The 25,345-nt window shown below is 38.1% G+C and overlaps 1 protein-coding gene across 2 annotated transcripts in view; it reads right to left on the bottom strand.

Annotated features, from left to right (window-relative positions):
* The window catches only part of TFEC (transcription factor EC), a 143,388-nt gene that overhangs the window by 90,194 nt on the left and 27,849 nt on the right, over positions 1-25,345 (bottom strand). For both annotated transcript variants that reach the window (XM_072033527.1, XM_005010974.6), the window contains exon 2: positions 11,917-12,163. In XM_072033527.1, coding sequence (XP_071889628.1) covers positions 11,917-12,117 — 201 coding nt within the window. In that variant the 5' untranslated portion in view covers positions 12,118-12,163. The remainder of the gene's footprint in view (positions 1-11,916; positions 12,164-25,345) is intronic.

Raw genomic sequence — 25,345 nt, 5'->3', positions numbered from 1 at the left:
CCTTATTTTCAGTCATAAGCAATTAATCCATCATTGCATGTATATCTTATCAGATGTTCTGCTTTAAAACTACAGTCATTTTTAAAGTACTCAAGTCCAAAACATTATCCAAAATTGGTACACTTTCCAGGGGCAAAGGACTAAATGGAAGACATAAAACAAAATAGCTCCTGGCTTAGAATCTTGTATGCTGTATTAGCCTTGAGCAAAATTTTGCAGTGCAGCTACTTAACCTACACGTAAAATTTCATAATGGAAATACCAAGAGACCTGTAGCCATAACCAGTACTACTGGGCACCAGTAAAATATTTCATTTACACATCTTACAAAGCAATTTTTGTTAATCTTGCTGCATGAATGGAAAATCTCATCCCATACTCTCCAATTCACTACCCTCATGAACTCATAAAAAGGTCTTTTAACCACTGCTGTGATTTTCAAGTGGAAATAATAAAATGGCAAGAGTTAAATATTAATATTCAGTTCTTGTATTGTGCCTTTCTTTGATACCAATTACAACTTGAACTTCACCTAACTCAAAAAGACTGCAGACTTCACTCAATTAGCAGTAATAGGATTAAAACATAGCTTTGGAACTGAAGATTTAAATAGGAAAAAAAGAGCTTGGCAAATGTACACTACATGTACAAATTAATCTCAAAATAAATATGCAGTCCTGGGTGAAATAAGTGGATGTGGAATGTTAGAGATGTGAGGGTCATTGTGGTTTGGTTTGGTTTGGTTTGGTTTGGTTTGGTTTGGTTTGGTTTGGTTTGGTTTGGTTTGGTTTGGTTTGGTTTTGCTTTGTTTGTTGTTGTTGTTTTGTTTGCTTTCTTGACAACCTCTACTGGTTGCATTGCTTTGAAAACTATCATGGCTGGAGAATAACAGTAAATTTTTCTTCCTTTAGTTTTATGGACAATTGAAAAAGTTGCTGCTATTCACAACAGGTATTCTCCTTTGAAGAGCACCAAAGCTATTTCTGTCTACACTTTTCTCCATTACTGACTTTTCATGGTTCTCAGCTCTTTGAAATCAGAAATCCCACAGATCCAAATTATTGCATTCGAATATCTGTCTCTTGAGAAAGGAGATATACCTATCTGCAGGTGGAAAGTGCCATGGAGACTAAAGCTATGTTTCTAGACTACAGTTTTGAACAGCAGGTGATAGAATTTGCACTAGAGAATTCTTGTATTCATTATCCATGCCATGTTGTTTGTTGTTTATTTTGTATCTGATTTTTGTGGGCAATGAATCACTTTGTTTCCACTGTATTTTGGCCTCTACAGCTTGTGATACATTTGCCCAAACTGAAGATATTTTCAGTTCATAGGGAGTACATTTGACTTCTGAGAGAAAATTGAAATGTCCTAAAAATTCCTTCTGTCAAGTCAAAAATTGCTTTCTGTATGCTTTCTCAGAGGCAACTATGAAACATTTACATCTTGTTTTCCTTATCAGAAACTTATATAGGAGCACTTTTGAAGTACAGTTACATAGATCCAGAACCAGCTCTGAACCAGGACAGGTTGTAGTGACCCACATATTTTTATTTCCTCCTAGCTAGTGGAGATATCAAGCCAAATACAGGCCATAAGTCTTTGTAGACAACAATGATATTCTTCATTTCTGGAAGAATGCATTTCAGGAAATACCTGGATATCACTAAATGCACCTTTTCGAAACAGTATAGACCCAGGAAGAAAATTTGTAAATAAGTGGCTGTATATTTCCAAAATCCAGCCCTAATATTATAACAGATAAGAACTCCCAAAAAGAAAAGCTATAATACTTCCAAAAGTAAATCTGATTACCCAGGTTATTAATAACTTGTTTTTAATTAAGATTGCTGAATTTAAAAAAAAAAAATGGAGGTGGATATAATAACACCAAATAAGAGGAAAGACTGTGTAATCCAGGTCACAACATCCCAAAGACCAGCAAAAGTTTAGAAGAACCAGGGCTGGCAGTATATAAAAATAAAAGGACCTGCAGCACTGTAATGGACTTAGAGATAGAAAACTCGTATAGGCTACCCATGGCAGCACATCAGAGTACCTTGTTCTGTTGGACTAGGTAGGGGTAATCATAGACAAACCATGACATTTGACGCTATTTCATTTGTATTTCAGTCTGATTTTCAACTACCTGTAGAGACTATCCAGAGATTCCACTCATCTTAACCTCTTTGCCCCTCACTCCCCTCACTCCAACAAAGGAAATGAATCTGAAATGAATTGATCTGTAAATTGCAAAAAATATATACATTTGATCTGGTATGTTTTTCTTTTTTTTTTTTTCATAGCTGATATTTTTAATGTCCTACCTATGAAACAGTATTTTTTTCCCAAGAAGTGCTGGCCTCCAAAGGTCAAGATATTCATATAATGTACAGAAGTTAATTCACTTACAATATAGATCTAAATGAACTTAACCCTGTCTAGCAGTGCTCAGAAAGTAGACAGGCCATTTAGGTAGACAGAATCACCTGTCATGGTAAAAACATACTAAGCTTTTGGGGATAGTTAGAAATAGCTTTAAATGTAGGTGCGAGATGCATTACCACCATTCCAGGGACTGTAAATGGTAGCTGAGAAAGCAAACCCCTCCCTCAACACAACTGAATGACAACATAGCCCAGAGGTCTCCAGCACATTCAAAATAAAACCTCACTACTTTCTTCCTTGAATTTCATTTTAAATGCCCCCTTTATAAAACAGACAAACACTTAATCACCTTCTCAGATTTGTCCATATACAGAATTGACCAACACATGAAAAAGTCGGGCTATAGAAGTTGATCTGGATAGATTTGGAACCAACAAATCCCACTTTGGTGAGGAGGGGAGAAGAGGGACAAACACACAACACAGAGACTCCAGCCATTTAGAGATAGTTGTCACTCTTCATGAAGATTAAAGGACTTGTAGTCCTGCATTCCTGTATTAATCCAAAGGCCAGCCATTATACAAGCTGCCAGAGTACAGGCTTCCAGACACTGCACTTGTGATCAGAGTCTTGACCTAAACAGACTCTCATTTCTATGAAGGATTTTTTCTGGCTCTGCTATCTGCCATACTCTATATGGCAGATAAACAACATTTGATTGCAAAGATCTTCAGAAACCATTAGTGAAGGAAAAGAGCAATAAATGAGGGCAGTTGAAGAGTCTCTTGTGCAACGGTCAGTTTATTTGTATATTAGAAAAGTATAACCATAAGAGTAGTTTTCAAAATAAGAAAGCTTGTATAGTAAGAGATAAGAGTCAAACTGTTGGACAACTTGCACATCTGATTTGCTTAAGGAGATCTACACAAACTGAGCAAATGAGCTAAGGCTTACAGAATAATGCATGAGGACACAAGGCTTTTTATTTTTAATATATTAATACAGTAGAAAAGAAAATAAATACTCCTGATTTTTCTAAGGGAACCATAAATACTAGAGGGACTGCCCCTAGCATTCAGTGATTTACATTTTTTTTTTTTATAAAAGTCGGCGTTGGTTTGAAGTCGCAAAAAGAAGACCAACCACTGTTAAAGTGATTACTTTTTCTCTGTTATGCCTGGGTCTAGTCTATGCCATCAGATTCTCACTTTTATGAACAATATAAAATTCAGACACAATTTCCAGTTAAAAATGAAACCATTTCTGCTGGGTCTTCATAACAACCAACAGTTTCTTCACCCCTCCCCCCCTCTTTTTAACTCAGCAGCTATTCTGATATCCAAAGTGGCAACTAATTGCCCTGACAATTAAATGGTATTGCCACAGCATAGCCTTTATGCATTTGTCCTAATAAATGTCAGATGAAGCTCAACTGCTCACTTCAGCAGATGCTAATTTAGGCTGAGTATCACCAGCTATTCAGAGAGAATTTTTGCTTTAAATAAGATTAATCTCACAAATGAAGTGTGGGTTTCCGTCTCTTTACAACAAAAGCCATTGGTTATTCATTAAATCTGAATTACAGGTTTAACAAACACTTGCATAAGAACCATTAATATCATCTATTATATAATTACTAATGCAGTGAATAATACTTACTATCTCAACAGTAAGGTCTTCAAAATTCAATTACTATAGCCCTTGTCATAGAGACTAGCATGTCTGTTTCAAAGCACTTTTTTTCCTGGTAACCCTTCAGTTTGACTACTTTTTGCTTGGCTGCCATTTTTCAGTTCAGGACTAGCATAACTGTCAAGAAAAGACTTACAGAACTCCTAACTCCAGTTGTGATTCTTACTTTTCCGCTGAAGTAAACAGCAAGCTGGGATTCCTGTTAGTCCTGGGCCAGCATTTCATAAGATGTTAATTTGCTTTGCAAGCTAGTGAAGCTGATTCATTTTCTCTGTTTGGGGAAGATATAACTTTATTCATAAAATTGATATGCCTGGGAATGGTTGTGGGCACTGAGCCCAGAAGTCACGGAAGAGCCTGTACGTATGTCAGTAAATAGTTTACCCTCTACAAAAACACAACTATTTGTGAAATGTCAATTATGAACTGTCCCAGGACCTTATAAATTCAAAACCTTGTTGAGGAAAAACACAGGTTGGCATAGGCCAAAACTATGCCAAGAACTCTTCTAAGAGTTGCTGTGAGGATGACCAGTGCCTTGAAATGTCCTGGACATATGGACATAAATGTACAAGTGTGGACAGACATCTCACTGCTGCTCAAGGCTCTGCGCTGAGAATACATGGGAAGGAATCAAGAGAGCCTGTGATTAAAGCATGACTATTTTGCTTCTTAGACCTGTCTTCCACAGTTCTTGTCCTCCTTCATACAAAGAATCACAATACTCTTCAGACTGAACCATCCTAACAGTAGACAGCTTCAAGTCCTTAGAGAATTGTTACCTCTGTTTCTAATTTTGAGCCAAAGTGATCCAGCGTTAATGCTTTCTTCGACTGATGAAGGTGATGGACCCACTGAACTTACTCTCTCAGTAGCAGAGACATCAGTGATTTCCATGTTATGGGAATTATCACACAGAAGTAGGTCAACAGCTGTGCTCAGATGTGAAGAGGTGTGTGCAAGAATAGACATAGCGAAAATAAAAAGGTCTACAAAAATGACAAAAATGATGAGGTATATGGGAGGAAGAATGGAGACTGTGGACTTTACACACTGTAAGGTTAAAAAGATGAAGTCTGTGAAGTTTGAAAAGGAGAAGAAAAGAAGGGAGACTGTAAAAGTCTACAAAATAATGAGTGAGCCTGAGGATCCTACACAGATATATTTATTTCACACTTACCAGTGTCTTTTGCTATCTGCTCTACTCCTCTTACTAGATCATCCAAAATGTGTTTTGCTTTCCTTCCCATTTCCATTTTCCCTCTTATTTCTGATCCCCTTCACCTCATTTCCACCTTTACTCATCTCTATTTACTCTTTCTCATGATATCAATAGTAAACAAAAGGTTTTATTAATATCAATAATAAATATATTGAATTAAAAATAATAAAACTATAGTACATAAAACTAAAAACTAATATTTTTCAAATGACTGCCATGAAAAAATCTATGTGCATTTAGTGAAAATAGAGGCATCTGTGCTGCTACATACTGTTTCAGCAAACAGTTAAGGAAGACTTAAAAAGCATAATAACCTCAATTACTTTACTTGCAGTAATTTGACATAAAATTAAATTTTAACCCTCAAGCATCAGCTCATAAGCTAATTTTAAAGTGGAATCAAGAAGGCTCAAGATTTCTATCCTTTCTCTGAAGCAAAACATATAGAGGTGGAATTCATTTGACTTCACGTGTATGAGAAAATGAAGATGCCTAAATCCAAGCTAATTATCTAGACTTTTTTTCAGTCAACAGGGGCAAAAAAGCACTTTGATTGTGCGATCCATCTTACTTGAAAGTAAATGCCTAAAATAAAGTAGATAAATTGGGTCTTAAAAGGTCTGCTTGTCCCACTGCCCACAAAAAGTTACTCAGGAATCTAGTTCACATTTCAACACTTGTATTAGATGTAGGAGAGATCCCAAGGAAGGCATTTTGGAGTATATGGACAGGTGGTCTATACTAACTTAAGTATCCTTATGTTGCTGTGTGCAGATAATATTTCATTTAAACGGGAGTTGTGGCCTACAGCAAAGACCTACCATGATATTACAAAGCCTAGAGACAGGTGAGATATATACTTGGATCTGAAAAGGATGTTCTTGGATGTACAAAGCATCTTCATGCTTCCAAATTATCTATATGTGTGGGAGTGGTAAGATACCGTCATTCTGTTCTCCCTTTCAGACAGTCTCCTAATCTACTAAAAATCTATCAAACCATGTAGCTATCCAAAAAAAAAAAAAAATCAGCTTTAGGAATTGTATATATTTTTATGTGAAATGTGGGGAGTCACTGCAACCAACAGAGAACTTCAGAAGAGGAGCTGGAAAGCTGTCAGTATAGCAGATAATGGGTAAATGAGATTCTCTACAGAGGTTATATAACATGGGCAGCACAGGACTTTTAAGTATAACAGAGATTTTTGACTCCTAGAATACTGTAAAAAAGCCATGATTTCTCTCCTAGAAGTATCTGAACTAGACCTGATTTTTTAAACACAAAAGTTTGCCTACATAAAATTTCTAAGAGTATTAAAATTAAGCCCAAGCAGCTTTAAAACAACTATTTCAGACAGAAATGTACCCATTTACAGATCTGTTCATGAGAAGCTTACCTCCCAGACTCCTCAGTCTCCCAGGTCACTGAAATAGTATTATTCTCTCTAGCAGACCATACTGAAGTTCACAATAGGGTGGGTACTTTGAACTGGTAAACAGACAGACCCTTACGCAAATTTTTTTTCCAGTATATGCAGGCAAACATCAGTTTGGCCTCACTGAAAACTGCAGGAAAATATCTATTCAATACATACCTTGTAGATGTCAGAAAACAGGTGAAAATATTCTTAACCAGAGACTCCAGCTTCAGCTTCTAACCCCTGTGTCTAACCACTATGAACATTTGCTGTGTATACTAGAATGTCTGTTCTCAATGTTTTGGTGTCTCTGCATGTGTTGGCAGATTTTCAGCAGGTCTACTTTAAACTTCAATTTACACTACGTAAACAGATGGTGGTCCCAAAACCTTTCAGGATAATGCTGTAAAAGACCTTCTGGATTCTTTTTCTAGATCTTACTTTCTCACCACAGAATGCTGTGGGCTGGAAGGACCTTAAAGACCACCCAGTTCCAACCCCCTACCATGGGCAGGGACACCTACCACCAGACCAGGTTGCACAAAGCCTCACCCAGCCTGGTCTCGAACACTTCCAGGGATAGGCCATCCACAGCTTCTCTGGGCAGCCTGTGCCAGTGTCTCATCACCCTCACAGTAAAGAATTTCCTACTTTTTCAGTTTCCTACTGAATTGAATTGACACAGCATCTAGTAATGATCTGACCATCTAATAAGCAGGTAAAACAGTAACCATGGTCCTATTCAAATTATTTATATATATATATTATATACCAGTTTAAATAACTCAAGATTTTTTTTTGGCTGCAATGCTGTGCTAACAACTCATTGTCAGTTGATCAAGGACCCTGACTTCGAGGTCCTTAATGAAATTAGAGGTTCCCAGGACAAAGTTCACCACCTTGTTATAGACCAATAGAGATTTACATTTTCTGGAGGTGCAGTTCCATTCACTTCTCATTAAAATACACACTATTTAGTTGTGCTTGCAGTCTGTAAAGACCCATACTACTCTACAGCAGTGGCGTTTTTCTGCACTCTTTTCCAGTCCTCCAGAAATGAAGTCACTTACACATGTAAACTGTGTTCTTTAGTTGATAATGTATTTATGTAGCAGTAGGCCAACAACTCATTCTTGTGCTATTACAAAGGACTATATCCAAACAAGCAATGATCCCACCTTTCCAAATCCATTTTCACAACTGTCAGTTATTCAGTTTATTAATCCAATTATTTCATGACAAGCTAATTTTATTTGCCACAGGTACTAATCAAACACCTTGAAAAACCCTGATTATATTGTATTAACAATCTTACTTCTATCAAACAAACCTGAAATCTGATCAAACCAGATCAAAAGTTAGATTGATGAGATCAATTTTCCATAAGCCACTTTACCTTTCTTTCATTCTTTGTTAAGCATATCAACCATTCCTGTGCTATTTATGATGAATAACTTGTTAATTCTTATAAAACACTACCATGACAATAGAGTTCTTCCAGTCACAACATCTTATCACTAGTGAATATCTGTATTGAATGTTTATATGTTAATGATTACTTCTGGTTTTTAACAATGATAATCACAATATATATTATTGCTCTCTTTACCTAAAAGATGCCAGTAGTCTTTACAAAGGACATACACAATCCTCCACCCACACAGTATATCACTTTAAACAGAGGCATGCCATGGAGAAGGAAGAGGCTGGAGAAAGTTTATATATATACATGTATATATATATGTATACACACAAACTATACACATTATAATGTATATATACACTGTTATATATACATTAATACATATATGCATGTATGCATTGTGTACATAATATATATGTATTATATATATCATATATACATTATATATATATATAATGTAATCTCCATTTAAAAGTATCCATTAAAGGATGTGGGAGGGAGCAAGGTAAGTGATCGAAGACACTACAAAATTAGCTTGCTTTGTCTGATTGCTTCAAGAAGAAAGGACACTAAAGTTTCCACCAAAACTAATATTTGATAAAAGCCATTCCTAAAGAAAATCATTTTTCATTTAAAAGGTGTTGCTAGTCATTATCTAAGCTGAACTTTGACTAGGATATTGGAACACTCTTCAGAAAAGGGCAGCAGGGTGTAATCATGAACAGTGGGAACCTGGCCTTTTCCTACTGACTGAAGGATGGCGTTTCTCACCACATGTTGCCCTTCACCTCATCTGTCATTCATTCAAGAGCAGAAATCACACTTTTTGAGTCACAAATGCCATCCTACGTTCCTCTGGATTTTCTTACACAATCTTTAGACCAGATGTTTGCTAAAGCCAAGGTTGCTTTGTTTATATGGCTTGTAGGTACTGCAGGAGAAAATCTGACATCTTTAACTACCCCTGACACTTCTAGAGGTTGATTCACCTTTCTGGATAGTATAAGTAACCGTCCTTTATCAAAACAGAAATTAATCAGGATGCTGGTTTTGTGTCACAAGAAGAGGCCTCAGAATGAATCAAATTCTGAACTGTCTTAGGCCTTTGGCACTGTTTTTCTAAAATACCGAGGTCACCCTTTCCTACTATATTTCTGAATCCTTGATCTCAGTAATGTATGTCAATGATCTCAATGGTATTTGATGGTAACTCTTCACCCAATCTGGATTCCTCATTAGTGCTGGCTCTGGGCTGTGAAAAACAGCATTAAGATTTTTTATCATTTTATTGCCATGCAAACATGCTACACTTATCAGCACCAGAACTTCTGTGCATGCAAAGAAAATGGGGGACTTTCAGAAAGACATAATGATCTGCTCTTACATGCTGTTAACCCTGAGTTCCTATCTTGGACTTTATAACTCCTCAGAGATCTATAATTCTTCTGTTCTCCCTAACAAATCCCGTTTCACCTTCCAGACAGCCAACAAAGGACAGATTGGCTTTGCTGTAAAGCCTCTGGTAGAAAATTTACTCACACATAACTCTTCTACAGAGTGATGACAGTCTTTCCACAATGGCGTGTTGTCTTGCCATAAATGCATGAGAAGAAATCACGTGTAGAAGTCAGCATGTCTTTAGGAATATAACTTAAATACTTCTACTTAATTATGGATAGGGCATAATTCCTTGTCTAAATTCTGAAACCTGTCTTTGAAAAATTCCTCTGATGACCTGATCTTCTTTGAGTTCTTTTGGAGTTGTTGCTTTCTGTCTACCCTGACTTGTGCACAGGAATATATTTATTTTTTTCTACTTTTTTTTTTTTTTTTTCTATTTCTGGTATTTCTCTCCAGCACTATACAACTTTCCACATCTTTTTCATTATTAGTTCTTCACCTTTTTCCCTCCCCTCTTATTTGTTTATTCCATCAATCCTTCCAGTTGCTCTCTCCCGGTTCTTTCATCCTTTCCCTCTCCTTATTTTCTCTTTCCCATCCCTCCTTGCTTTCCTTTCCCCACAATCCCTTCCTTACTTCTCCTTCACCTTTTCCCATCTTTTTGCCATGTGATTTCCAACCTGCAAAGTGCTATCCCCACAGGTTCTTGAGCACCCTTTGGTCTACACTAGCCTCTGCAAGCAGGCTCCTCCAGCAGCACAACCTGCCTCAGCCAATGCAAGGACTCCAAAGGACCTAGGAGGAAATTGACTTCCAGCAGGAGCCAGGTGAGGGTTAGCACTGCCCTGAAAGTTGAAGCAGGGGAGGGTCATTTTGCCAAAGTGGGCAGGCTAGTGAGAAGACATGGTGCCAGACACATGTTGCCTGATTCATTTTCTCCCAATTAAAGCAGCCTGTAGGGAAAGTAGCATGCCAGTATAGTGCACTGGTGTACTGACCCCTCTGAGTGCTTGTTAGCACTCACCATACTCAGCATTTCTTCTCACTGATCGATAGGACGATACATGTGTGTATGGCAGAGAGCAGATTCATTACAGCACATTAGCCAGACAGGCAGACAAATGCCCACAGGGGCAGAAAAAGTCTATAAGGAATAAATAAAAACTTTATTATTTTTCTTAAACTTCTTTTCCCCAGGCTACATTGAGGAATACTGGAGGAACAGGAGAGTGGAGGGAGCCCAGAAGAGAAAGGGAGTGGCAAGAACTGAAGGGAAAGTTTATTAGCAGTCAGACAAAGGCTTAAAATATTCATTGTTGGATTCAGAGGTTGGATAGTAGCTGGCTCTCTACTTATTATTTTCCTTCCCAGTGTGAAATGAGAAAGAAAGGGTCAATGCATCAGATATCCAGCTATCAGAACATTCCTGATGTAACAGCTATGAAATGACTACTTGGCAGCTCCACTCGATGCAGTTTAGCATTCCTCAGTTTGAAAAATTAAAAACAAACTAGTACCAGCCTTTATCAACAGCTGCCACCATGTGGTTTCTGAAATACCACAGTTACTTCCAATTTTGACAGACAGAAGTATGGTGGCATCACCTGATCTGTTCAGGAATGTTTTTTAAACATCAGTTCTGCAGTGCACATGCACAGCTCGCAAGAGATGGTGTGGTTGACAAGCTGCTGCTCTGCAACCCTACATGTGCCCTGCTGAGGCAGAGGAGCGAGCAGCCCATGCGATGCTGCCCTAACACCTATGTACAGAACCACGACCACTGTACCAAGCCACTTCCCCACAGGTCTTTCTTGGACGTGGAACTCCAGACCTCAACCCTGGACCGTGCCAGGCTGTCAACAGCAGCACTTGAAAACGTATATTCCTGAAGAGCTGATGCGAAAAACATCTGCCAGACATAGTTCTACCAGGAGGCAGCATTCCCTCTCTCTGCATGTCACAAGAAGCTGCCTGCCCTGCCATGGGACAAGGGAGTACTCAGCCCCATTCCTGTTCCCTAGCTGCTGCCTGGAAACACTGCGGCATGCTGAAAGAAACCTCCAGAGCCATTCCACTATCCAAGGGGAGGATGGAGTGTGTTGTCAGCCTTAGATCATTAGAGAGCTGATCCTGAAATTAAATGATTCAAGGAGTGTACAAGACCTAGTTAGTTAATACCCCATCATTTGCTTGCCCTACATAATTTTTAGAAAATGTTAACCCCAACAGTTCTATCCCTCATCTCCCTCCTGGATTTCATTTAGGTGCACTTAAAAATGAGATAATTATGTTACAAGTAAGTATAGCTTTGTGCAGATAACACAACATTCAGAAATAGGTTTTGTAACTGTCTGTTGATAATATAGGTACCTCTGAGATTGCTGGAGCTTTGTCTGATGAAAAGTGTGTTCCCAGCGGAAAAAAGCCATTGAACCCAGGATACTGTGAAACTGGCATATGGCACTGTGAATAACGTGCATGCACTTCTTCTTGAGGGTATTTGTCTGTCCACTCTTGATCCCGTAGCTTTCCTCTGAGCTGAAACTGTAGTCCAGTCAGTGCCTGCAGCATTGCTTTATTTCTTCCCTTTCCACTATTAGCAGAGCTGAAAAAATCACTATAAAACACACACACAAAAAAATAGAAGCAGCAATTTAATTTCTTGCACAATGTACCTCTACTACTGCAAGAGAAAAAAAAAAAAATCCTTAAATATAATACCAAATTAATGTTATGGTTATAGGGCACCCATAAGGACATAAGGACACAATCCCTAGCATACCACTAAAAAAAAAAAAAAAAAAAGATGAGAAGAAACAGTTGGCATTCAGTTAACAATCATGTTTGGAGGTTTGTGACTGACTTTGTTATTCCAAGGGAAGCCAGGTACCAGTCTCTTGGGATTAGGTACAAAGGCGAGAAAAAAGTGGACATGTATGAATCTCAAAGGTGACTGCTGGGTTAATAAAACAGTCTGTTTTCTGTTCACCCACTCTTCCTCTCAGTGTGCAAGTACATTAAAATATGTCAAAAGGAAAGCCATTTGCTGGAGAAAAATAATTCAGCTAAAAGTCAAAATTTCCAGCTGGTATATTGCCTTGGTGTGTGCAAGTGCGCTAACAAAGTGACCCACACTTCTCACTGGATGAAAGTTGGTATCCTCATTAAAGTAGAAACAAACACTTGAAAACAGGAACAACTGCCAGTTAAAAAAAAAAAAAAAAAAAAAAAAAAAAAAAAAAAAAGACCACAATTGATACGAGAAACCTTCATTCTTCCACATTCTGTTTCCTACTTGTTCTATAGCAGATACGAAATATATTTAAGTAACCTCTTGAAAAGTAATGAAGGTAAAACTGATTCTGTATGCAGTAACCATTCCTGTTTGCTGGAGGAATTGCATTGCTAACAACCATCCCCATTATCATTCTATGTTTAGAAATATTTTCACAGTCCAGTTTCTAAACACTCACGTATAACACAATGATTGGTTCCTGCAAAGAGTAACCCTTTCAAAAAATGAATAGCTCAGGGAAAGAAAACTTCATATCGGAATTACTCATCCTAGAAAGGGTTTGTCAGCCTCCAAACATTTAAAATAATAGCACATTTAAACTGGTGTGTACTGCCTTTGCCCTCAGGAAACAAAATAAGGCTTGAGAACTATCACTAATTCACTGCAGTATGAGCATTTATGCAACATGAACAACATGAGACAGGAGATCTCCCATTCCTGGTCCACATGCTGGGAGAAAGCACTCTCAGACAAACAGAAAGAAAAATGAGGGAAGTGGTACACAAAGATGTGAGCTGACCTTTTGTTTATTAACTGCTACATGATTTTCTTGGGGGGGCGGAGGGGAGAAAAAGAAGGAAAAAAAAATCTCTACTGACTGCAGCATATGTTACAATGAACTATCTGAAAAGCAGAGTCACAGAATGGACAAAGTTGTAAGGGACTTCTAAGGATTGAGACCTCAGAGCCTTCTCAGACACCCTCACAATAGCTTTTTCTTGGTCAATTGTCAGATTAGAATTTCCCCCATTTCAGTTTGTGCCCATTGACTCATGGCCTGTCCCCAGGCACCACCAGGAAGAGTCTGGCTCACAGCTTTTCCCTGTAGCTTACTTGCCCCAAGCCCTTCAGCATTTTCATAGCCCTTTGCTGTCTCATTCCAGTACATCCACATCCTCCTCATACTGCGGAACCCTGGACAGGGCCCAGTCCTCCAGCTGTGGCCTTCCCAGTGCTGAGCAGAGGAGTAGGATCACACCCTCAACCTGCAGGTGATACGATGCTGTTCCTGGCGCAGCCCAGGAGAGGCTGCTGGCCTGCCGCGCTGTACAGGTTCATTGCTCACCCACTATCCTCCACCAGGACCACCAGGACGTTTTCTGCAGGGCTCCTTCCCAGCCAGTTGTCCTCCAGCCTGCACTAATGCACATACACTTATTCATCCCCAGGGTTGCCATTGACTTTTTGTTGAACTTCTTGATACATCTGTCAACCTGTTTTTCCAGATTCTCACTCTGAAGGTCAGCACAACCACCTGGTATAATGACCACTCATCCCAGTTCTCTGTTGTCTGCAAGCTTGCATTCTGTCCCATCATCTGAGCCATTAACTGAGATTTTAAGCAACACTGGACCCAGTATTGACTCATAGGGGTCACTATTAGATACTGGCATCCAGATGGACTTTGTGCCACTGATCATAGCCTTTTGAGCCCAGCATTTCTGTTAGTTTTGAATGCATAGTCCATACTTCAGTTTGTCTACACAGATATTCTGGAAGCAGCTCAAAGATCTTATTAATGTAAAACTAAAAAACATCCACCGTTTTCTTGTTCACCAAGCTTGTCATGTCACTATCAGGTTATCGTGTTGGTTCAGCATGATTTTGCATTTTCCTGTTCTTCTCCCTGTAGAAACTCTTCATGCTGTTCATGTTCCTCTCCAGATTCAATGTAAAATGGAGCTTACGAACTTAGCCAATATTTCAGAGTATATCAGCAGAGGTTTTTTTTATTATTGTTTGCATTGTCTTTCTGATGCTTAGATTTTTTTTCTCCTATTATGAAAATGCCTGCTTAGTGTTTTTTGTTTTGTTTTTTAAGTGAATTTAACAAACCTGTTAAACCATAATAGCCATTAAGCATCTATTATAATCTAGCATGTCAATACATATCCAAACACACAGCAAAAAAAATAAAGCAATTTATAGAAAGTTTTTGGTGGTAACTGCAGCACCAGTGGAGAAGAACAAAGTCTTTAAGATCTTTTCTTCTGATCAAGGCTTTGCCAATGCATTTCTTACTGGCTAATATGCACTAATAAACATCACTTCTAAAATTTATTCCAGCAATGTTGACCTCTGCAATTCTGCACTGAGCAATGTCTGAGTGTCCAGAATAAATGTGAGGACAAGGATCTGGCTTTATTCTTTCAGATCTGCTGAGACTGATGTAAATACATCACAAAGACTACATCACTGCTTCACAAAGCAGTCTCTTCTAGTAGATACAAGCAAAGAAAGAAAGGTAATAAACAGTTTAACTAAGTCATCTGTGCTGATTCAGGAATAAAGAACAGAGACTTCCTATATATCCTAACTGCTAATGAAACTTCTTAGCCTCCAAGAGTAAATGGTTAGGTCTTTTGTACACAGCCCAGCCCTTGTGGTGCTGGTGGATGAAAAGTTCAACATGAGCTAGGAATGTGCTCTTGCAGCCCAGAAAGCCAACCGTGTCCTGGGCTGCATCACAAGCAGTATGGCCAGCAGGGTGAGGCAGGGGATTCTGCCCCTCTGCTCTGCTCCTGTGAGACCCCGTCTGGAGCACTGTGTGCAGCTCTGGGGCCCCCAGCACAAGAATGACAAGGAAGTACTAAGAAGAAGTCCAGAGGAGGGCCATGAAGATGAGCAAAGGCTGCAGCACCTCTCCTACGAAGACAGGCTGAGAATATTGAGGGTATTTAGCCTCGAGAAGAGAAGGCTCCAGTACTTAAATGACACCTGCAGGAAAGATAATGAGGGACTCTTTATTAAGAGTTGTTCTCAACCTGAGCATATTTATCTTGTGCTCTTCTTTTTCTGTCAAAGAAAACTGAATTAGGGAGTACCATTTGCACTTATACCTGGTGTAATCCCCTCCAGCTTCAGCTTCAGCAGAAGCAGGACTCTGTATCAATTCTGCTCCAATACATTCCCTATACAATGCAAAAGATGGCAGGACATCAGATTGTGTCAATATTCTTCTCTGTTTCTGTTAGAAGCCAAGCCCATAATTCAGACAAAAGCCCAGTTATCATGGCTCGCTCTTTTATAGGTGGGCATTCAGCATCTTGTAGACTGTGCCGTGGCTTGGCAGTGTGGACGCTGTGTAAAAGCAGAGTAGTGTGAGGGTGACTCAGAGCCTTTTATCCACTGTGCCTGCATCAATGACCTGCTCTGTAGGCAAGTGAATAGTCAGCTTCATATTAAAGCTCGGCAAAAACCAAAGTCTTCCCATGTTTGAGGAAGGCCACCTTATTCTTGTGTCTGAGCATGAGACTGCCTAAATCATGTGACTAGCTAGCAGGACTTCCTAGCTGTTCTGTAGTGTGAACAATTTCTCTTCCTTTCCTCACTGGCCTTCCCTACTGTTTAATCCAAACTACTCAAGTGTGGAATCCTGAGATGTTCTCAAATATGAAAATTGAGAAGATGGCTGTGATTACCCCTTCCTGGCCACTGCAGTCTTATCATGCCTGTTTGGTTGGCACACTTGCATACAAAGAACCTACTCTTATAGTCCTTTCACAAACAAAACTCCCCATTGACTGGTATGTCTTTGTATTACAAAATTTACTGGATATGCAGAGCAGCAATTCTGAACAAAGGAGTTTAGCCATTTTTCTTTTAGATATCCCTTTCAAAAATGCCCTAAGGCAGTCATCTATTTCAGTCAATGGAAGGCTGAAAATGTTCAATAATAAAAAAAAAGAAAAAAAAAATCTATTTTTGAGCAATAAAAACATAAAAGACATCTAAAACCATAGATAATATTTTTGTACACATCGAGGATCATATTTCTTCACAAATCATTGACTTTTTTGAACTCTTTGTTTGCCAAATTTTTGCTTAGAGCAACATTTGACAGTGAAGAAATCTGTGTTTATAAAGGAATGAACACTTATGATCCCTTAATTATGCTGGTTGGAGGATAGTTACACACAAATCCAATTTAGAAAAGAAATCAAGACATTTCAAGTATATTCCCCTTTATAAAAGTTTCATTTATCCCAGCAATTTTTGCAATTAAAAAAGTAAAAATCAAGTTAAACAGTACTTTCAAAATAAAATTCAACTTAACTTGCATCATTTGTACAATATTTTACAAATAGAATTCCAATGGAAACAATATATATATATATTTACATATATATATTGATGGGTTAGAATTAAAAATATGTGTATTTAAGAGTAAAAACCTCTCATAAGCATTTTGTGTGAAGATTATGCTTAAATTAAAGCTAAACATAGATTGGTTTTGAAATATCCAGTCAGTATATACTTTGACCTTGACTCTGATCTGTAGCAATACAACTGAAAAAAAATGTATATTTATGTTGAAGGCAGTTCAGTTTTTGTGGTTCCAGAAAAGATTAAATTGATTTTAAAAATTTCAATACCATTTATGTAACTCAAAGTCAGGTTTATTTATTATTATTATTATTATTATTATTATTATTATTATTATTATTATTATTATTATTATTATTATTATTATTATTATTATTTCTAGTTTAGGTAAAATATAAGATACAGAAATCCTGAAAAAAAAAAGTTTTACATTTTACAAAAGGATATGGGAAAATAAGTAGGATGAGTTAGAATATGAAATGATGAAGATAATGAACAAGCAGGCTTACTTGAGAATTGGAAGGTTGATTCAGTAAAACAGAATTTCAGCAGTGTGTAAAAGGTATATTGATGCAATAAAAGACAAAAATGAGAACTGGCCAAAGAACTGCATTAAGCTATAAAGGGGATGCCCATGAGATTTGGAATTACATATCCAGATACATCACGTTATGACTCAGGCAAAAGCCTTGCTGTAGAATATTAACAGCTGACTATCATGCCTAGAATAATCTAATGAGTATTATGCATAGTTTTGAGCAGCCTATACCAGAAAAAAAGAATAAAGTTGAACAGCAAACTTCAGTAGGAGACTAAGGGACTGAGTGAGCTGGAAAGAATTATGTGACAAATATAGGGCCTTTGACATGATGTACATGTATGTGAAAAATACGAACACCAGGAGAGAAATTATTACAAGAAAAAATAAGTTACCCTTGTCAGTATGGTGATATTAAGAATATTAAGTAGAAGATCACACAAGTTCTCTCTAGACAATATGAAGCATCGAGGATATACTGTCCCAGAGAAAGTGGTATAACCCCCCTAATTTGATTCACTTAAATTGAGAGTTGGCAAAATATTAGTGAAGTTATTGTACAGTAGGTCATGAACCTGTATTGGCAGGGGATGGACAAAATGACCTAGCAGGTCTTTTCCCTCTCATACTTCTTTGATTCTAAAAGATGCTTCAGAGCAGTCAGATGCTTCCTTCATTTGTCTACAAGATCCGCAGAGCTCAGAGCTACCACAGAGAGACCTGTAAGGGTGAGGGTGAATGTAGGCTTGGCTAATAAAATATCAGAAGCCCATAAGTTAAGAAATTCTTTCTCTTTTATTGTTATAAATATATACGTATCTTCTTTTCAGCATTCAGTATGAATGTCTGCACAGAAAACTAAATTTTAAGACACTGAAAGGCAAAGTAAGTGTAGAGGTCACTACAGCAGACGAATCAGGCTGAAGTAGCAGCCAAAGGAAATGTACAGTCCCCTGCCATTGACTTCTTGAAAATGCAGGTCTCAAATGTACAGCAGTAGCAGGATCTCACGCATAAACATGTTTTTTTCTTGATTGTTTTTCAGATAGAAACAAAGATCCTACCAAAAGCCTCACTGCTGTCTGGCTAGTTCCAATCTTTTCTTAATTATTGTCAGTGTTAGAAAATAATGTTTGAGAAATAACTTAGACCAAAGAAATCTGTAACATTTGAAGGTATTCAGAAAAATTCAGTGCCTTGATGGAAATCAAAAAACCTTTTTTTGTTGTTGTTATGAATGCAGGAGGTAATGAAACAGGATAGTAGCTACTGGTATACAGGTCTGTAACGCCTGGGTCTGTTGTGACCCCAGAGTCTGACCATCAGACCTAGATTTCACTTAGGGCTTCCTACTTCCCCTCTGTATCAACACGGTGTTAAAATGCTTTGGGTGTCAACCTTTAGTGTTAGGTTAAAGGTTGGACTAGATGATCTTAGATGGTCTTTTCCAACCGAAATGATTCTATGACTATGACTCTAACAATGAGTGACTGGGCAAACTGAATGTTACTGCCTTCACTACCATTAATGTGTGGAATTGCTGACCTTGTGTAGAAGTGGCCAGCCTAAAGCATTAGGACAAAAAGATATGTGTATTAATGTCATGCTGCAGTATTAATATCACATTGAAAAATAGGTAGCAAAAAGTAGTGGTAAATGGTCAGTTTTCTCAATGAATGTCATTAGCAAAATCCCAGAGGTTATCACTGGATGCACCAAATGTTCAGAAACAGTCTGTCAAAACTGTAGAGTGGGAAGTAATACAATTTGCTGGTTATTGAAAGTGGTATAAGTGACGGGTCTCGTGACACTGACTGAACAGTTTAAAAATGGCAGATGAAATCTGATGTCAGCAAAAATTTGGTGATGTACTTAGGGGAACACATCTCCAATTGGGTACATTATTGGCATACACTTTTATAAAACTATCTGCTACCATTTAGGAAAGGATTTTGAAGCCAAAAAATAATTCTGTAAAACTCTAAGTGCAATGATCAGTAGCAATCAAAGAGACAAAGTATTAGAAACAACACAGAAAACAAGGCAATGTCATGGCCTAAATTCACAGTGTATGTGTGCCTCAAATTTTGTCATTCTTGTCTATCCATGTAGAAACAGCATAGCAGCAACAGAAAAGGTGTTAAAAAGATAAATGTAGGTAGTTGAAAATATACCATGACTTCATGAGAATCAAGTTAACAGAAAGGTCCTCCATCCTGAGGGAAAGACATCTCAGGGAAGACATGTTAAAGATATGTACAAAACCTACATGGCACAGACAAGGTGAAAAGAAAACACTTTGTACTTTTTGTTAGTTAAAAAATGGAACCATCATGTCCATGGTGAAATGATCACAGGGCAAGATCAGAACAAAAGGAAAAACATGTCAATGATATCTAAACTGTGGTACTTTTTGTCAGAGGATTATTGGTTTTGTCATTATAAAAGTAGTAAATGACTCAGCCTCATATTTCCTCTTAAAACTAATGCTTTTTTGGAAAGAAATCATCAAACATCAGAAGACTAATAGACTGCATTTCAAGAAGGAGTCTTTAAATGTTTTCAAAATTATATTGGGGGAAGATTTAGTAGGAGTGGCTTTTATGTTGAGGATAATGTGATCCAACCCCATCAGAACTTAGTAACTCCACTGAAATCTTCTCCTGTTCTCTATGTCACTGCTAATGGTATTCAGTAACAGCATAACACCACGGAAACAGCATGTAAGGAAGAGGTAACACAAAACAACAAAGCAGCAGATAAATTGTTACATTATAGCATATATTAGGTTTCCAGAACCTTTTTTTTATTTTTATTTTTTTTTTCCCTAAGCTAGTGCTTAAAGCTGTGTGCTAGTTGTGTACTAGTTCTTCCTAATGCATATTTGTGAACCTGCAGAGTAACCTCTAGGGCATTTTTCTGGCCAACCCCAACTTTGCAGAGACAAAGATGTGGCAGCTTGGGCTGAACGTGGAAAGACGCTCTAAGGATAGTCACAAAGTCTTCTGCAAGTCAAGAGTTATTTTTTTCTATTTTCCAATGTATAACTAGAAAATTCTCATATCACAAGTATTATCTTAATAAGCCCCCACTGCTTTGGTTTTATATAGCAATGTTCTTTTAAACTTCTGTTGTGTTATTTTAATGTGTACATGCACATTCATGAAAAAACCTGCACACTTTCCCCCCTGAGCTAAAATGCATTAGAGCCACCAGTGGTTTACAATGTAAACTACATTTATTAGCTGACATAATCTTGTATAATTCCAAATAGCTTGTTTCCATAGCAGAACTCTGCTCTGCTTTTCAGTAGGGCATGAGCACCTCAGTCAATAAAAGGTTTTGAAAATTCCACCTCAGTGCCTCTTCCTACCTTCAGAATCAATAGCAGATTCAGGATTACAGGACAGAGAACATATCTGAAGGAACATTTTATCAGGGTAACGGACAGCAGAAATTTTAGCTGTCACTAATATAATTAACGGACACCAGCTCTGAATGCCCTCATCTGTCACTGTATTTACCAGGGTGGAGGCTGTTCAGAACCTCCCAGGAGTTTTAGTTCCTCAGAGTGTTTGTCCCTCAGTCCTTGATATTAATCCATATTAATCCATTCTCTATACTACTCAGATATATTTTTTTCCATTATCTTAAAATCACAGAATCACAGAATTTCTAGGTTGGAAGAGACCTCAAGATCATCGAGTCCAACCTGTGACCTAACACTAACAGTCCCCACTAAACCATATCCCTAAGCTCTACATCTAAACGTCTTTTAAAGACTTCCAGGGATGGTGACTTCACCACCTCCCTGGGCAGCCTGTTCCAGTGCCTAACAACCCTTTCAGTAAAGAAGTTCTTCCTAACATCTAACCTAAAACTCCCCTGGCACAACTTAAGCCCATTCCCCCTCGTCCTGTCACCAGGCACTTGGGAGAACAGGCCATCCCCCACCTCGCTACAGCCTCCTTTGAGGTGTCTGTAGAGAGCAATAAGGTCGCCCCTGAGCCTCCTCTTCTCCAGGCTGAACAAGCCCAGCTCCCTCAGCCGCTCCTCGTAGGACTTGTTCTCTAGGCCCCTCACCAGCTTCGTCGCCCTTCTCTGGACCCGCTCAAGCACCTCAATGTCCTTCTTGTAGCGAGGGGCCCAAAACTGAACACAGTACTCGAGGTGCGGCCTCACCAGAGCCGAGTACAGGGGGACGATCACCTCCCTAGACCTGCTGGTCACGCTGTTTCTGATACAAGCCAGGATGCCGTTGGCCTTCTTGGCCACCTGAGCACTCTGCTGGCTCATATTCAGCCGACTGTCCACCATCACTCCCAGGTCCTTCTCTGCCTGGCAGCTCTCCAACCACTCATCTCCCAGCCTGTAGTTCTGCTTGGGGTTATTGCGCCCCAGGTGCAGGACCCGGCACTTGGCCTTGTTGAACTTCATACAGTTGATCTCAGTCCATCGGTCTAGCCTATCCAGATCCTCCTGCAGAGCCTTCCTACTCTCGAGCAGATCGACACATGCGCATAGCTTGGTGTCATCTGTGAACTTACTGAGGGTGCACTCAATGCCCTCGTCCAGATCATCAATGAAGATATTAAAGAGGACCGGCCCCAGTACCGAGCCCTTAAATCAAAGACCATCTACCTGTTAGTCTAAAATTCATTTTAAATTTTCAACATTCTTTTTCTTTTCCTATATTTTCTTCTTCCTTATATTTCTTCCCATAGGAAACATCTTCCTACATTTTCTTTTCTATATTTTCTATCTACATATATGGAAATGTATCTGTAAATTCTATTTGGGATTTTTGTAATCATTTCATGAATCACTTCCTGATATCTTATACAATAGCAACACAGCTCATAACTGAGAAGCATTGCCACTCAGAGTGGAAATGAAGATGGTGCATGACCAATTAGTATATGAAAATGATCATTAATACTGTCATTTTTGTTAATTAAAACATTAGGGAATATGAATATGATGTATAGGCATCTCTTTAAACATTTTGTAATTGTTGTAAATGATTAGACTGCATATTGACATTGAATTTGATTTTGAATTTTCTTTTCAGCTTGGGAGGGATCTGTTTATATGCTGAAGTTTAGGTTTCAAGTTCATGAAGCCAAAACCAGATCTGGTATTTATCAGTTCAATGGCAACTCTCCTGTGTGATGGCTGCCAGGGGACAAAATGATCCCACGCCACTGTGCAGTTCTGCCTTCAGGAGAGGGCTCCTCAAGGCTATTTGAAGGAAGCAAATTTCACCGGCAATTTGAATGTTACAAAACAACAAATCATGTTATTTCATAAAAAAAAAAAAAAAAAAAAAAAAAAAAGCATGACTTGAGTTTAATTTTTTTTTAATTAAAAAAAATATTTAAATATTTTTGGAAGAGAGAATAAGTCAGATTGTACTGTATCCACATAACTTGAGGGAATAGAGTATTATGTAATTAAAAAAAAAAAAATACCTTAATTGTTTGCAACAAGTCACAACACTTGTTAGTAGAATAAAAAGAATACATATGGTCGTATTTTACTCCAAATATTAAACTTTTCAATGCCAAATGTTGGGGGAGAAGGGGAAGAGGAAACAAGGAAACAATGCAAAAAAAAAAAAAAAGAGCAAATATGGCTGATAAAGGCTGCCAGTTACATGAATTTCTATGCCCTGATATCTATGCCCTAAAGAGGCCTTGAACCCTGATACATTAAAAGTGATCTTTGTATATGAAAAAATAACAGGTCATCATGCTCTAGACCATGCGATAGCCTGGCAGCAGCCCAGCACAGGTACTGAGAGCAAGGCAGAATCCTGTCATCCTCACCTTTTTACTGAAAACCCTGTAATAAGGTGTGCAGCAGACCAGCTACCAGAAGCACAGTTGCTACATATTAAACAAGATGAAGAGCAGAAAAATTCCTCCAGCAGTCAGCCTAAACTACACAGTGTGAATACCTGCTGGCCAGTTTTAAGTTCCTGACATTTTCCAACTTTTCAATAGTTGGCTTTCCTGCTTCTGAGTTCTTCTCTATTTCCCTGTCTCTGTACCAAGGGGAGCCCTGGAAATGAAGCTGAATCTTCTCTTTGATCTTGTTTTTGTGACCTCCAGCAGGCAAAAGATCAGCTGCACAAAAATTGTTCCTTAGTCTCTGCAAATATATGCTGGAGCAATGTTCAAAGGGATACAATAGGTTTGTCATTACAGTTTAACAAACCTCAAGAGATTATACACAATATACAACTATTTATTCTAATAATCTGGAATTTAAAATAAATAATAATAAGAGCTTTCTGATCCCCAATAGTCTGCTGGGCAAATGTAAAGTACCACCTCCACGTCATGGTAGCACACTTACTTTTCAAGTAAAGAGCTATACAAAGCTTTAACACTGACTTAAATATTTTCCTATAACCTTGCTCTCAAAAATGATGATGCTACTTCTACAGAAATTTTCACATATATACAAAAATTAGCTTGTTACCATGTTCAGGAATGAGACAGAAAATGTTGTTAGTTCAGAAACAATCATACAAGTTAAAATTTTCAGACAATCTAAACAACATTTATTGGCAGAGTATATAGATATTTTTAAAAGTTTCAGTGTAGCCCAAATATTTCCACCTAAATATTTCACAATAATTTGTATTCTAATTTAACAACTTTAGGCACTCAGCATAACATCACCCTTTAAGTGTGCCCTATCCTGACAAATTTACTTATTTGTGATGTCTTTCTGCTGGCCTTAGATCTCTTTTCCCTCACAGTAGGTGCTGATATAGGGAGGTACATGGATAAACTCGGTGCTGAGTTATATTATGCAGTGAATGCTGATATATACTTCTGCATACAGAGCTTACTTCTCAGGATACTTGATCTCTCATAATTCTACTCTGATCTATGATGTTGTAAAAATGATATATGCTATTTTGCTGCTTCCTTACAAGAAAGTTATAACATCTGCAAAAAGTGTCAAACTTTAACCCAGACAAAATTATAAATATCATTTTGTGAATACAGCAAACCACTTTAGAGGAATAAAAACCTGATGTTTTTACCTTCCTTTAGTTATACAGGCTTCATTTTTGCCTTCTCAACTCCGAAGAGTCATGGCATATGTAGAGAAAAGTGTCTCCCCAGGTAGCTGAAAAGACTTTGGGATTGTGGCTACTATACACAGTTACTCATTACTCATATTCAGAGCTCAGATGGTGAACAAGGGTTTACATGCAGGGCACACATCCTGGTTTTAAAACTTGGATGTATGTCTGCAAATGTGACAAAAAGAGAAACAGAAAAATGTCTGAAACTTTTTCTTTAATATAGGTTGGACAAGTTTTCTGCAGTAGATTGGAAGGGTATACAAACAAACGCCACTTATATCCTCACATCAGATGATGTTGATGTGGTATATGTGTGGCAACAGGCAGAACTTTCTTACAATCAGCCACAGACTCAAAGTTCCAGAGAAGAGGATCAAACTTGCTGCCTACAGACAGCTAAAACCATTTAAATGAGTCCAAAGACCAGGACATAAAATTGCAGTGATGAGACTTTAATAAATGCCACCACTGATGCATAGTTGCTATGTTTAATCTACCAGTTTGAGTACGAAATTGGTAGCATCAGGCTAATAGTGTTAGTAATGAGGATCCGGTACATTCTTTACATGTTTCATTATTTGCTTTCCCTCTGGGTTTCTCTCTTCTCGTTTTATTCTCCCTGAATAGTATTATTTCCATGCTGGACTGGCAAGGATAACAGGCCAATACTTTCTACTCAGTTTCCCTTTTGTTCTCCTTTTGGGATACAGTTTAGTTTCCCATAACTGCCACAAAACGGAAGTTTGGCCTACTA

This window comes from Anas platyrhynchos, chromosome 1 (assembly GCF_047663525.1).
Source record: "Anas platyrhynchos isolate ZD024472 breed Pekin duck chromosome 1, IASCAAS_PekinDuck_T2T, whole genome shotgun sequence".
Classification (NCBI taxonomy): domain Eukaryota; kingdom Metazoa; phylum Chordata; class Aves; order Anseriformes; family Anatidae; genus Anas; species Anas platyrhynchos.
Note: the sequence above shows the minus strand (reverse complement) of the source record. Positions and strands in the feature narration are given on the sequence as shown.